This window comes from Epinephelus lanceolatus, chromosome 15, assembly GCF_041903045.1.
Source record: "Epinephelus lanceolatus isolate andai-2023 chromosome 15, ASM4190304v1, whole genome shotgun sequence".
Classification (NCBI taxonomy): Eukaryota; Metazoa; Chordata; class Actinopteri; order Perciformes; family Serranidae; genus Epinephelus; species Epinephelus lanceolatus.
The window spans coordinates 21,488,967-21,503,719 of record NC_135748.1 but is presented as its reverse complement, the minus strand read 5'-3'; the positions used below and the strand labels follow the sequence as shown (position 1 = coordinate 21,503,719).

The 14,753-nt window shown below is 42.9% G+C and overlaps 1 protein-coding gene across 8 annotated transcripts in view; it reads left to right on the top strand.

Annotated features, from left to right (window-relative positions):
• Positions 1-13,852, top strand: part of unc79 (unc-79 homolog, NALCN channel complex subunit) — a 42,862-nt gene extending 29,010 nt beyond the window's left edge. For 7 of the 8 annotated variants that reach the window (XM_033642840.2, XM_033642835.2, XM_033642839.2 and 4 more), the window contains 22 exons: positions 182-344; positions 1,719-1,868; positions 1,978-3,231; positions 5,566-5,667; positions 6,643-6,759; positions 6,875-6,977; positions 7,068-7,208; positions 7,335-7,373; positions 7,491-7,603; positions 7,843-7,928; positions 8,322-8,495; positions 8,806-8,874; positions 8,958-9,068; positions 10,303-10,407; positions 10,513-10,590; positions 10,712-10,801; positions 10,928-11,103; positions 11,426-11,609; positions 11,717-11,920; positions 12,889-12,966; positions 13,060-13,101; positions 13,204-13,852. In XM_033642840.2, the coding sequence (XP_033498731.2) occupies positions 182-344; positions 1,719-1,868; positions 1,978-3,231; positions 5,566-5,667; positions 6,643-6,759; positions 6,875-6,977; positions 7,068-7,208; positions 7,335-7,373; positions 7,491-7,603; positions 7,843-7,928; positions 8,322-8,495; positions 8,806-8,874; positions 8,958-9,068; positions 10,303-10,407; positions 10,513-10,590; positions 10,712-10,801; positions 10,928-11,103; positions 11,426-11,609; positions 11,717-11,920; positions 12,889-12,966; positions 13,060-13,101; positions 13,204-13,392 (3,768 nt within the window). In that variant the 3' untranslated portion in view covers positions 13,393-13,852. The remainder of the gene's footprint in view (positions 1-181; positions 345-1,718; positions 1,869-1,977; positions 3,232-5,565; positions 5,668-6,642; positions 6,760-6,874; positions 6,978-7,067; positions 7,209-7,334; positions 7,374-7,490; positions 7,604-7,842; positions 7,929-8,321; positions 8,496-8,805; positions 8,875-8,957; positions 9,069-10,302; positions 10,408-10,512; positions 10,591-10,711; positions 10,802-10,927; positions 11,104-11,425; positions 11,610-11,716; positions 11,921-12,888; positions 12,967-13,059; positions 13,102-13,203) is intronic. The other variant, XM_033642838.2, reaches the window with a different exon arrangement.
• The last annotated feature ends 901 nt before the right edge of the window (positions 13,853-14,753 follow it).

Below are 14,753 nucleotides of genomic sequence, written 5' to 3'. Positions count from 1 at the left end.
TCACTCTGTGTTAGTGGGATTTCATGGCATGGATCATTAATCCAGCCTCCCAGAAAAATGTTTTTTCACCTCTTAGTGAAAACTGAATCATGCTGTTACATATTTTCTTTCAAACGTATGATATACAGAATGAAATACAAAGACGATAACATAGTGTAATTTATTCTTCTGTGCACCACAGTACCCTTACAGAGACATGGACGGGAGTAAAGTGGTCCTCCATCTGATCCACATCACCATCAACACACTGAACGCCCAGTATCACAGCTGTCGTCCCCATGCTACAGCAGGACCGCTCTACAGCGACAACTCCAACATGAGCCGCTACAGCGAGAAAGAAAAAGGTAAAGAAAGAATAATTATGTTGTTTATCTCAAATAGTGATGGGCGGACCACCACCTCTTTTCACAGTGTATGTTCCTTCGAGTTGATACATGTAGATATATTGAACCTTTCGGTCCTTAATATTTCTTGCAAAATATGGTGTCAGTTTTTCCATGACACTGATATTGTACATTTTACAGCCAGTGCTGCCTGCCCCTCAAAATTTCTCCTGAATGCATTCCCAGTTATTATGTTAAAGATAAATGGTAATTTTTGTCATTTTCAATATTTATTTAAATGCACTGATTCAGCATCCCACTTATATGTAGGTGGGCTATGTAAGCTTAAAGCTGTTACAGAAATGCCACTGACTAACGCAGCCTCGTGCTGCATTCATGTGGTGTGGGAATAATCAGATAACACTCAAAGCGATAAAATACAACACATCGTCTTTGTAGCGTCCATTTTGTTTCCACATTACAACGTAAAGGGGAACACCACCTATATTAAAATTTCCAAGATGTTATTTTCATGGCCTTGGAGCGTTCAATCAATGTATGTGAACATGAGCTACTCTCTCTCTCAAAGCCAGAAACCTGAGAAGTAAGTCTCAAACTTGTTATGTCATAGGCTATAAAATCTGGAGCTGCTCCATAAAGTGTCTGTTTTCTTTATCAAAATGAGTTTTATTCTGTTGTAGTGTTCTTAATTCTGAAACAGAAAATGTACCAGTATACTCAGAACATTCCTCTGGGTGCTCTTAGTCTCATCTATAACAATTTTCCCAATTTATTGTCGATGTAGAACCTCCAGACTTCATACTTAATGTCATCACAAATTTGAATTCAGCATTTTAGCTTTTGGAGTAAAATGTTTACTCATATTTTTGAGCTGTCTTAGACCATAAGGATAACCTGAATGAATTTTGAAAATGGGCGTAGTTCCCCTTTAAAGCTCAAGTACTCTGCCAAGTCAGAAGAACGAACATCTGAGGAGCATGTCAATGCATTCTTGGCTTTGGCTGGCAAAGGTCTTACCTTGAGTCTGTTTTTCTGCCGTTGCTGCATTAAGTTTTGACATGTAACCGTTTAATCAGCACTCGGACATTCGACAGGTTGACTCGGTACATACTGGACACCAAAAAGATTCATTTGTTAATTTTTGCACAGCACTAATCTCAAAATCCCCAGTTTGCTGAACAGTTTTTTAAACTTCCAAATTAGCTAATCCTGCATATTAGGAAAACATTTTGGAAGAAAAGGTGTTACTATACAGTGTAGATTATAACGGCAAGATAGGATGAATATGACAGTCTTTCAAGTAAATGTCTCTTCCAGTGGGTATTGGTTTGCCTCTAAATGCAGAACTGATGCTATTTTTTTCTCCCATCTTAGAAGAGGACAGTGTATTCGATGAGTCAGACGTCCATGACACGCCGACTGGTGCTGCTAACAAGGAGTCACAGACCTTCTTTGCCCGCCTGAAGAGGATTGGTGGCAGCAAGTCTGTGAAGTACCAGCCGGTGGAGCTGAATGCCAAGAAAGGTAAGAAGCGGAGGCTTTCAGAGTCAAACACAGTATAACAGCAGAGCATATTGTTGAGAGATTACAGGAAGGCCTCACTTTCACTCTCACTTTTACTTCTGTGTGTCAGGTGAAATTGAGCTGTCGGAGTACCGTGAAGCCAGCGCCCTTCAGGACAGCATTCTGCACTGTGTGAGGGAGGAGAGCACCAGGAAGAAGCGGCTGCAGGCCATGCACAAGCAGAAGTCTCTGGACATCTCCAACACTGACTCCATCCTCTTCAATCTGGACGAGCACCGTCGTAAATCCTGCATTGATCGCTGTGACATGCAGACGCACCCTGTGGTCCTGCCCCCATCCTCAGCCACATCCCACGGCAGGCATCACGGTAAAGGTTCATCCGACGGCTCTTCAGTTCGGGCAGAGGGCAATGATGCTGTGGATCGGCGAGGCTCCAAGCCTGTCATCCCAGAGGTCCGCCTCAGCTGCATGGAGACCTTTGAGGACAAGTTGGACCTGGGCTCACTGTCAGGATCAGGTCAGGGGAAGGAGGACCAAGACCTCATTGACCTCTCCTCTGACTGCACCTCCATCCCAGAAAAACACTCTCTGCTCTCCATGTCTGACAGTGACTCCTTGGTGTTTGAACCGCTGCCTCCTCTGAGGATTGTAGAAAGTGATGAGGAGTTTGACCTTAACACCATCATAGCCTCCAAGTTCAACGGCAGTCCAAAGCTCTCGACTTCCCCTGCTAGCAGCAAGACTTTGCGACTGTCTCCTGTGGTTCAGGTGAGTGTAGAGGACTGCTCCAGTGACAAAAAGTCCCCAGACCTGATGGTGAGAGAGGGAGGCTCAGAGCTTGTGGTGACAAAACCAAGCGGCGTGACTCCCAGCGCCTCCCTGGATCTTCCTGACCGACCAGAAAGTGTCTGCCATGAAAGCCCCATGACCCTGAAGCAGAAGAGAGACCTGCTGAGGAAGACCCCACATGTCCCTGACACCTCGCTAGATGACATGTGTGAGGAGGTAAAGGCCGGGATGGGACCGGGGACAAGTCCCTCTGGTAGGACCATCTTCTTAGACATCCCAGAGGACAAAGCAGAGCCTCTGTCCTCACCAGAAAAAAGCAATATTGACAGCAATGATGAAGAAGAGGATGGGGATGATGAAGATGATGACGACATGGGCGATGAAGCGGATGAAGCGGACAGCGACCAAAAACCTGACAATGCGGACGAGAATGATGAGGCAGAGTTTAAGATCCAGATTGTCCCCAGACAACGGAAGCAGAGGAAGATCGCTGTCAGCGCCATCCAGAGGGAATACCTGGACATCACGTTCAATATGTTCGACAAGCTGGGTGGTGAGCAGACCACAGAAACCGGTAAGATCGAAGGATGGGTAAAGATAATCTCTACATTACCAGTGTGTGGGTCAGGTGCTGTGTAATTAGTTTCAGAAGGATTTTTTAAGACAATGTCTAAGATTTGAGGAGACTTATCCAATCCCTTTGAAAAGCATAATCACTCTTTGTAACAGTGTAGTTGAACAACTTTAACTAAACTTAAAGGAGCATCCCAGTGTTTTTTTGTTCAAGTTTTAGCCTGATAACTAGAAGTCACCTACTATACTATGAATCACAGTTAAAGGATGGATCCATTATTATCTATTTAGGTTGTTATAACATTATGTAGCTTCCCAGTAGTGTACTTTATGTATTAAAATCTAGCCATTCAAATTTTGGTTAAAGTACATATGTTTAAGCATCAAAATGCTGTTTTCCCATGACCTGACGTAGGTTTTTGCATATTTTTATAAATCAACTTGCCCACCTACTGTGCCTCTTTATGACAGAGCCAAGCCTTCTTTCAGGTTTGTGTGTTATCACTCTTCCAAATTAGTTATATTCCTGTCAACCCCAAACCAACACGGAGGCTAAGTAGTGTATTGCTGCGGACACCACTGTTGTCAGGATCCAAAAGTCACACAAAAACACAAACAAACTAATCGATCAAGGCAGCAGAAGACCAGCAACTCCTGTGTTCTGCAAGGTAAAATTACATTTTTTTGTCCAAGGAGTCTGGTGGCTTTTAAAAGGACAATTCAGTACTCATTGGGAGTTAGAGAAGTGATACAAATATTACACTGACCATGGATGAGTACCTCACACAACCCAGCCTCACCACTCTAACCTATGTCACTACTTTTTGCTAACAGCTGAATGGGTGTTTCCATTTAAAAAAACAAATGCACCCACCCTGAAACAATTTTGCAAACCAGCTGATGTGTTTTAGAAATCCTTTTTCCATAGTTACAGGCCAGGCACCCTGTGGTTTCCCTTTCTGCACAATATGAAAATCAATTAGCAGACTGTGATAACTTGTGTTAAATCACTTACACATCACATCACATCACATCACATCACGGCCTAGCTCCAGGCTTAATCACTGACCTCCTCACAGTTTATGTTCCTAACAGATCACTGTGTACTGCTGACTCTCTCACATCAACTATGAGTGAACCGCGGTCCAGGACTGAAGCCTACAGTGATGCTGCATTCAGTTCCTTTGTTCACATCTCCCTGTAGATCTGATAATCATGTGCACCTGACTTACAACCTCGAAAAGAAAACGTATCTTTTCAAACTTGCACCAATCTAGAAAAAATATCGTATTTTACCTATTTATTGTGTGCTATATAAATAGTTTTATTATTATTTTGTCATGATCAATTTTCGTCATTGTTATTATCAATTTCGTCATTTAAAAAGGAAAACTGAAAGAATGATAGACTCATGACGCTAGTTAGCCAGTTAGCACAACACAGAACAGTAACAAACAATTACAACCGTTTCTGCTAAAGAGCTCAATGGCTAAAAACATAATCTTACCTAACATAACATGTTTGTGTTGACCTCACGCCCTGTTGATTTTAGTCCTTTATTTGCTTTCCTCACTTCCGTTTCTCTTATCCTGCACTGAGCTGAACTGCCACTTAGATGGATATCTCTCACTGATGGGCTCCGACGGGTTCCACCAGGCTCTGATGGGTTCAGACACCAATTCAACACACTGAATCGGCCAAAAAGCTACCAACAGTGGCCGACTGGTGCCAATGGTGCAGCACATAGCACAAAAACTAGGGCGATAGATGCTCACAAACCGGCCGACATTGACCTATGGCCAACAGTCGGCCTGGTGTGTGAGGGCTCTAAAGGATACATGATTTGTTTTAAAGGAGATGAATATTGTCAACACACAGGTATGCTCCTTTAAGTTTTTAGAACTTAAGTGAACTCTGAAACACGTTAGCTGCCTCAAATCTTCATTTAACCAACCACGGCAGCTGTATGGATTTCTGTGGTGTGTTTCTATGTGTGTGTGTGTGTGTGTTCACTTTCCTTTCATACTAACACTTAAGAGGTATTTTTAGCACACATCAGAAGCTGTTGAGCTATATAATGTAACTTAATATAAAACAAGTAGAGGAGCAAGACCAAAGATCAGACTGCAAACTGTGATTTTCTAAATCTGAACTGGTGGCACAGGAAACAAAACACTAAACTTCTCATAAGACACTGTCATAAATTAGCACTAAATAAACTTTATGCTAGCAAAAGTGGTGCTTATCACGACTGAATGTATCTTATGCAGTTCTTTACTGGCATATAACAGCACATATTCTACCCTGCCCATTATTTACCCATGTTGCCTTGCAGATCACAAAGTTCTGTCTACATTGGAAAAGCCACGAGAATCTGCCTCGGCCCCCACACTTGAAGCTGCTATGCCTGAAACAAGCCATCGCTCTTCAGTGTCAAGTAGGATCCAATTTTGTGTCCTAATTTCCTTATAAACTTTAAATAATTTGAGTGTTTTGGTATCATAAAAAGGGCCTTAAAGCCACAGTTGGTAACTTTTATCAATAATTTTTTTTTATTTGCTGAAACTGTCACTATGTTTACACAGCATTAAATGAAACAGATAATCTGTAAAAATAAAAATTATATTACTCTGTACTCTATTGGGTTGTTGCACGTATAATGGCCTTATTGCACCTGGACATAAACAACCAGAGCCGAGGAGTTTCTTATTTTACATCTAAACGGTACGCTAAAATATTTTTTGAAGACATTTGAGGTGAGAAATAGACAGTGCAGAAACAGAATCTTGATTCACATTTGATCAGTGCTGTCTAGTTTGACAGTTTGACTGCATTTCATGAGGTGTGATTGACATGAATGACAGCTGTGGGAGATTCTAGCGAATATCATTAGAGGCAGAAGAAAGAGGAGGAGGGATGTGATTTTTCCCATATATCATCTCTGTAATGTACTTATTTCAGAATTTGGTGACAGTTCCAGCAAATATGACACAAAGTTATTTTCATTAAAGTTACCAACTGTAGCTTCAATCGACCATTTTCAAAACAGGTCATTTGTTTCTCATATATAACCTGTGCAGACAGCAAATAAGGAAATTATCTTTTGTAGTCTTGATGTCAGAGCTGGAAATATGCAATAAAATCACATAATACTATTTGACATCTAATAAAGCCAGTAAAATTCCTGACCAAAAAAAAGTTTTATACATTCATTTTCAAATTAGTTTCACTCTAAGGTCCTGTTACAATGCTTAACTTAATTTAGTCTTTATGCAATAATAAAAATCACATCTCTTTTCATGTGCGTCTTACCTGCAGTATTTCCATGTAACCACATACACCTGTTGCTATTGATGAAACCGTTTTAGCAGGTACTTCATCCCAGGGGTCTTTTTTTGTGTCTGACCTTTAGCTCAGTACCGTCAGGTGAAGCGAGGCTCTCTGGGCGCTCTGACCATGAGCCAGCTAATGAAGAGACAGCTGGAACACCAATCCAGCGCGCCACACAACATCAGCACCTGGGACACGGGTCAGTCACTGTAGACTTGTCCTTATCCTATAATGACCCCCTGAGGAAATATATATATCTTACATACATATCTATATCTATCTTTGATTTAATTACTAATATTCTTCCTTTGCAGGTCCCACAAAGACCAGTCTGCTCTCTGCGCCAAGCACAGTCAGCATGTTTGTTCCAGCACCAGAGGAGTTCATTGATGAGCAGCCCACCACGATGTCTGACAGGTGATTGAATCAATCAGCAGCTGTACTTGTCTTGACACAGGTCATTGTGATCCTTAAACTGGCCTGTTTTATTTCTTTGCAACGCCCCAGGTGTCGTGACTGTGCAGCCGTGCTGGAGGAGTACGATGAAGAGACTCTCTGCCTTGCAGTGGTCGTTCTCTCAATGTTCATCCACCTCAGCCCTGATTTGGCTGCTCCGATGCTTCTCGACATCATGCAGTCTGTGGGCAGGTACAGCCGCTCCTGCAATCTGCATCCACACAGCACTCCACCGTTAAATGAAGTTTCATAACTCACCCTCAGAGCTCATGCATAATTCATCCCCGAGTCCTAATCCACTGCTTTAACTCCTTTCAGGTTGGCATCTAGTGCCAATTTTTCTGGACAAGCTGAGAGGTATGAGACATTAAAGCCGTCATGCCAGCGTTCACTGTGCTTATAGTCGAGTTTAATAATAGATGTGAAGTGTGACCGCCTGTCCATCACAGCCTTTCTTCCTGTGATGCTTTGCAGTATGTTGATCCCAGGGAATGTAGCAGGTGTAGCCAAGCAGTTCCTCCGCTGCATGTTTCACCAGCTGGCCCCTAATGGCATCTTGCCCCAACTCTTCCAGAGTAACATCAAAGGTCTGCTCATACTACTGACTACTGAAATTCCTTCACATGTGTCTGAACTATTTCTATAGAGACTTACAGCATGTCTTGTTGCACTAACTTTATAACCTGTAATAGATGCATATTTTACTGCTTTACTTTACATATTTATTTGAATATTTTTTCCATGATGATAAGTCTAATTAAATAGTTTCCTACTGGACATACTGTCACCTTCATTCTTTGTATGTCTATCTTTATTTTTTCTACAGACGGCAGTTTTCTGCGAACACTTGCGTCGTCCCTGATAGATTTTAATGAATTGAGTTCTGTTGCTGCCCTCAACATGCTGCTGGAGGTGGGAATTTTTTTTCCTCTACATGCAATTGTGTTGAGTCATTTAACCAGCAGGAGGAGCTCTTGTCAAAGCAAAAGCTTTTGAGGCTCCAGCTACAAGCACAGCATAAGCCCATCTAAAACAACAAATCACTGAGGCATCCAAGAAAACCTTGCCTCACTCTGCACCACTGTACCAGTTTATTGTTGCTGTTCAGCTAAATAAATGACACAGATGAGAATTGGTGCATGAGCTCATCCAAGCAATCATCTTTGATTTAGCGTCCTAAATCCCCTGCTCTCATCATGAGCATTGTGATTGATCAGGACTGAATGATCAGTTAAATGGAAATATTCTCACTTATACAGTTTCATTATATAACCCTGTTATGGTTTATGCCTCTGTGCCCTCCAGGGCCTGAACAACAAGAAGAGTCTGCCAGCAGGGGGCACAATGCTGCACTGCCTGGACAACATTGCCACCTTCATGGAGGCGCTCCCCATGGACTCTCCTAGCAACCTGTGGACAACCATCTGCAACCAGTTCCAGACCTTCCTCACAAAACTGCCCTCCGTGCTTCCTCTGAAGGTAGATATCGACTCTTCCGCTCACTTAGTCATGGTCTGATATGGTCTAATGTGATTATGGCTGGAGGGAAAAGCATCTCGCAGTGCCCTTGTCGGGTTCAATAGGACAGAGTCTAAAAATTGTAATTGATTTGACTCTGATGCTTTTGACCTTGGGGGTCAAATTAGTGTACTATAATCAGTTTATTAATGCAGACAAATTTAAAGTCCAGGAATATGGCTGAAGCACCATGAAATAAACTTTTGCAGTTGGACACCTACTGACAGTCAAGATTTTTCAAATGTTTTATGCAATCTGTGCGTCTCATTAGTGCCCCATGGATTCCAGTTTGAGGATAATCATTTGTCTGCTGAAAATCCCAACCACAAATGCAACCCGGGTAAGCCCACTGCATAATTATACATACACATAAGTCCAAACCCTGGCTTTTAATATCTAACGTTTTCTTCTTCCACCTTGCAGAGCCTCCTGGAGCCTTTCTCCAAGCTGCTGAGTTTTGTCATCCAGTATGGCATGTTCAGTCTCACCTACCTCGTAGAACTGTGCGGACTGTGTTACAAAGCCTTCAACAAGGTACTCTTGAGTATGTTTACATATCATCTGTTTGTGTATGTATGAATAAAGCCTGTGTTGACATCCAGCCTTGAAATAGTTAAACCTTTTAAACTAATTTGCAGTGTTAAAAATGTTGAGCTCCTGTTTGCAGGCCTCTCGCTCATCACTCTTTTGGTGCTACACCTACTTCCCCGACTCGCCAGTCAGCCAGAAATGTGGCCATGTGTCACAGATGATTAAGTAGGCAATCAGCTAGTATTGATTAACATGATTAGTTGGTGTGCTAGGGCCGACAGTGTGTTTCTGAGTGGCTGTCTGAGACAGAGATGGAGCCAGGGCTGTCTGCACTGCTGGACCAGATGGATCCTCAGTCCTCCACCACTGTCAGCGCTGCATGCTTTATGTCTCCTGCAGTATTGATTTTCTACACCCTCTTTAATTCCTCACCGTATAATATCCGCTTTTCAAAACCTGGAGTCACTAAGAGCAATTGCTTCTGGAACCTGTCCTGTGCAGTTGTTTTATGGAGAGGTGAGGTTTCTGGGAAGCACAGTTCAGTTATCTTTAGAGGTCAGGTTTTTAAGGACACAAAGTCAGGTTCTCTGGACCTGCTAAAGTTTGTCACACCACGCACCATTCGTCACAGCCGCACTGCATGATACACCAAATGCGACTGGGCCCTCTAGCTTAAGAACAGCCCATGATTTGCTATTTACGAAATGGACATGCTCCATTAACTTTTAATTATGAGAGTGCCGGGTACAGGTATGCGCATTAACAAGTGAGAGTCAGGAGCAGCTCTGCATTCTGTAAGAGCGGGGAACGAGCATGTGCCTGCGCCTAACATAAGCAAACATGACTGCATAGAGAAAGAGAGAGGCAAAGTGGAAGCCAGAAGATGACAGTGTGGTTTGTAAACAGGCAGCTGGGCTTTGTGTGGAAGGGATGAACAAAGAGAGCAGCCTGTCCTCAGGGAGGGAGAAGGCAGCCTGACAGCCTCATCTGAGCTGCCTGGGACTCTGGGAGGAGAGATCTGGACTGGCCTAAATCTACTCCTCAGCTTCACTATTCTCTGTCTATTCTCTGTCTCCCTGCCTCCCCTCCCTCCCCTCTCGCTGCCTGTCCTTCCCCCTCTATTCAGGCTACAGAGTTTATGCTCTCCTCGCAGCATGAGTAAGGGAGAGTGATAATAGAAAAAGGCAGTCTTGCTGCATCAGTACATTTACTCCACTCTCTATCTCCTTGCATCCAGGAGAGAGATAAGTTCTACATGTCCCGCATTGTGGTGTTAGAGCTTCTGCAAGCTCTCAAGTTCAAGTCTCCTCTGCCTGACACAAACTTGTTACTGCTGGTCCAGGTAAAAAAAAAAATGCAGTTTTGTGCACTTCAGTTTACACGAACCAAATAAATCACAGTATTTTATCCTGACTACAAATCTAAAACCTGCTGTGGAATTTCTCAGTTTGTTTGTGCAGATATCGGTACACGGCTAGCAGAATCCACCATCATCCAAAAGCACATGATCGCAACGCTGCCGGGGGTAAGACTTTACCCGATGTGTGTTTGGAGCTTATTAGAATCCGCCTCATAAAACAGCAGGACATAAAGATAGATCCCACTGTGATTCCTCCTAAAGGATAAACTGTTTTTGTTCTCCACAGTGCACAACAGCAGCCATGGAGTGCATGAGACAGTATATAAGTGAGCTCCTGGACTTCATTGCAGATATGCACACGCTAACCAAACTTAAAGTAAGTCTTTTTCTTTGTGTGAGTGCCACAAAATGCGTATTATCTTATCATATGCAAAGTTTTATCCTTCCATATTTTGCCCATTGTTCAACCTTATCTTTCCCATAATCCAAATCTGTTACTCAGAGCCATATGAAGGCTTGCTGTCAGCCGCTGCATGAGGACACTTTTGGAGGGAACCTGAAAGTGGGCTTGGCACAAGTCGCTGCCATGGAGATCAGCAAAGGCAATCACCGTGATAACAAAGCTGTGGTCCGTTATCTTCCCTGGCTTTATCATCCGCCATCCACCATGCAACAAGGGTAAGAATGACAGAACTACAGATGAGTTCAGTGACTTAAAGAGTCAGTCCACCCAAATGACATGAAGGCACATTTCCTCCATTGATATTTAGCTTTGTTTGTCCATGTTGAAAGATTAGAAAAAGAAGAAGCTGCTGACAGTTTTTTGATGCCAGATCAGAAATCTCAAAACCAAATATGTTTTTATGTATCTTTGGTGAACCACATGTTAGTAAGACTTACTGACGGTGAAATATTGAGTAGAGAAATATGAGAATCAGATTGTATAGAATTTACTGTGGGCAGATTTGTGAAACTAAACTGCAATGTTTTTTCCCTGCAGACCAAAAGAATTCATCGAGTGTGTGTCCCACATCCGTCAGCTCTCCTGGCTCCTTTTGGGCTCCCTGACACACTGTGCCCTGCACCAGGGCTCCACCTCCTGTATGCCCATCCCTCTAGATGCCGGCTCCCACATCGCAGATCATCTTATAGTCATCCTTATTGGTTTCCCAGAACAGTCAAAGGTCTGGCAGAAGTGAATCCCTGTAAATGACCCCACCCAGGATTTGATTAAATGATCTATAACCATCTCACCGGCCTTCTCTGTTTTGCTCTCGATCTCTGCCCCCAGACGTCGGTGCTGCACATGTGCTCTCTGTTCCACGCCTTCATGTTCGCCCAGTTGTGGACCATCTACTGTGAGCAGGCAGCCGCTGCTCCGTCCCTGCAGAACCAGAACCAGACAGAGTTTTCCTCCAGTGCCATCCTCACTGGCCTGGAGTTCTGGAGTCGGGTTACACCCAGCATCCTGCAGCTCATGGCCCACAATAAGGTGGTGAGTGCTCTGCTGATTATTTTAAGGCAGGCAACTCTGGTATTTTTCAGCCTGGACCCTCTTTTCTGGTGTTTTTGTGTCTAAAGAGACTAATGGAGACAACAGTTTTTAGAATTGGCGCAAGAGTGCTGCAGCCAGCAGCAACAAATCAGGCTACAATGTGACCACTGGGGCCATCTGTGCACCGTCAATTTATGTCCACTTCAGTGCTTGTTATAGCCACTGACAGGCTCAGGTTGTTATTATAAGTGTCTAAAACCATTATGGAAAGGAAACTCTGCAGAGACAGAGCTTTTTGTTGAGGAGTAAGATCCTTTTTAACCTGAAATTGCCATTGCCAAACCTACCAGACTCCATTTAGATAAGAAGTAATTTTAATGTGTATAGAGCGGCATATTTTCACATCTAACAGGGTGAATTAAGGGTTTGTGTCAACCAAACCAGAGTAGGTGAATGTTGAAACAGTGTAGGGATGAACCAAGACAGGTTTAGTGGCTTTTAATTTGTTTCTGTCGACTTTAAATAAAGTGTGTTTTATGATGATAAAATACCTGTAGAGCTGTTTCTGGTTAAACACAAGGGATCTTACTCTTAAACATAGGTCGTCTAGGTAGGGATCATTTCCATAATACTGTCAGTGACAAACAAGCACTATTAGTGGACGTACATTGATGGTGAACAATTGCCAATTAATTATGCAATCATTACAGTGCAGCCTGTTTCGCTGCTGTATGCTGCATCAGTCTCACTCAATACTGGGCCAGATTAATAAAAATCATTGTTCCAGTTATTCACTTAGGCACAAAAACATGGAAAAATAGAGTCCAGAAAATTACTGATATCACTCTTAAAGGCTAAGGTAGGAATAAGGTGCCTGGAAATGTGGTGTGGATTAATGCCTGTTTCAAATATGATAAGGAAACTGTAAGTATGTTAGAGAAAATCACAGCTGATATTTTTTCTCCCAGATGGTGGAGATGGTGTGCCTTCATGTCATTAGTCTTATGGAAGCCCTGCAGGAGTGCAACTCAACCATCTTTGTCAAGGTTTGCTATAACTCTAGTGTTTTTCAACATTGTTAAAATATGGTCACCTTAACACCTAATCTAATACTTACCCGTCATCATTCTTTCCTGTAGCTAATCCCTATGTGGCTACCTATGATTCAGTCAAACCTTAAGGTAAGGCTTTTAAAAAACTTTTAAAGATTAATAAAGTAGCTTTTGATTCTTCAGGTGATTTCAGACTAAATTGTTGCCATCTTCCTTTCCTTCCTTCACCAGCATCTATCCGCTGGGCTGCAGCTGCGACTCCAGGCCATCCAGAACCGTGTAAACCACCAGTGTTTGCAGGGCCCGTCATCCGGAGCCCCTCCGTTTGCTCTGCGCAAATGGCTGCAGTGCACCCAATTCAAGATGGCTCAGGTGGAGATCCAGTCGTCTGAGGCTGCCTCACAGTTCTACCCCATGTGACCTGCTCTGTGGTCCCCTTGGATCCAGACTGGGTCCTTAGATCTGCATGCATCCTCTCTGGCTGAACCCTTTGACCAAAAAAAAGGACTCCTCTGTGAACTGATGCTGTACGGGATTCATTTGGACTGGATCATTTTCAGCACCTTTAGTATACTACCTGTATATGTACAGTAAATCTATGCTATTTTAAAGTACTATAACTGGAGCTCATTATTAAAGGTTTGGTAGGCTTGTGTGGGATAAGTGTATCAGGTGCCTAACTGTTGTATTCAACAGATTTGAAGAGTCAGTAGATGACTAAGAGAATTTCTATAGACCCATGTTAGTAATAGCGAGGGTGTGAAAGCAAATGCTTGTTGAATCTTAGATACGCTCACTCTGTTACATTCATATTCTATCACTTTTTAAGTTGCTTGGTTGCAAGCTGGATAATAAAAGTGCGAGTTTTTCTAAACGCTCAGAACACTTTGTCATTTCGTATGAATTGCCGACCCCTTCAAAATTCAAATGTGACATTTACTGCCCTTTGATGTCCTGGCTGATCTGGAAAATGTCCAGTTTACCATAATGCAGATGGCAGAGCGATAAAATCAGCTCTGTTGTTTTCTCCCCCGGACGAGAAACTGAACCTCAGGTGTGTCCGGGAAAATGACATGACATGCATTACTCAGCTCCCGCCTGAGATCCTTGTCAGACTGTCAGTCATGCTGCCTCTTGCCGTCAGAGCTCTGATCGATCAGAGGCCAATCTGAGTAGCAGCAGTAGCTTTGTAACTCGATAAGGTGGAGCCAGACATTGGAGGTAAACAAGACTATTTCGGTTGTGCCCCCCCCTCCCTGCCCCAAAGTGGAAAGCCCCCCCCACCCACCCATACTTCTCCATTCCCCTCTTCATTGGCAGCAGCGAAACAGATTGGCCCACGCATATACCAAGCAAACACAATTACCTTTGGCCTAATGTGGTTTGTTGTGATTAAGCATTGTTGTGAGGTCTAACCGCATTACCACGAAGCTCTTGTCTGAGAATAACAGATGACATGACAGCAGGGCTAGAAAGCCGAACAGCACATTAATCTTTGTTTTGATCTTCACTGCTGCAAGGATTTCATTATCAAGCTTTAAGATGAATTAGATCTGATGATATAAATGGGTTCCGCAAGAAGAAATTGGTTTATTGGACAAAAATAAGTCAAATTTGATTTGCATATATTTTTTTTTAATAAACTTGCTTTTAGTCACTGCATGTGTAAGAGGACCCATGTTGAGAGGTGTATGCCAAATGAGTCACTGGTGTAATGATATCACACAATGTGACTAATGAACACACACACTCACTCTCACACACGCATACACACACACACA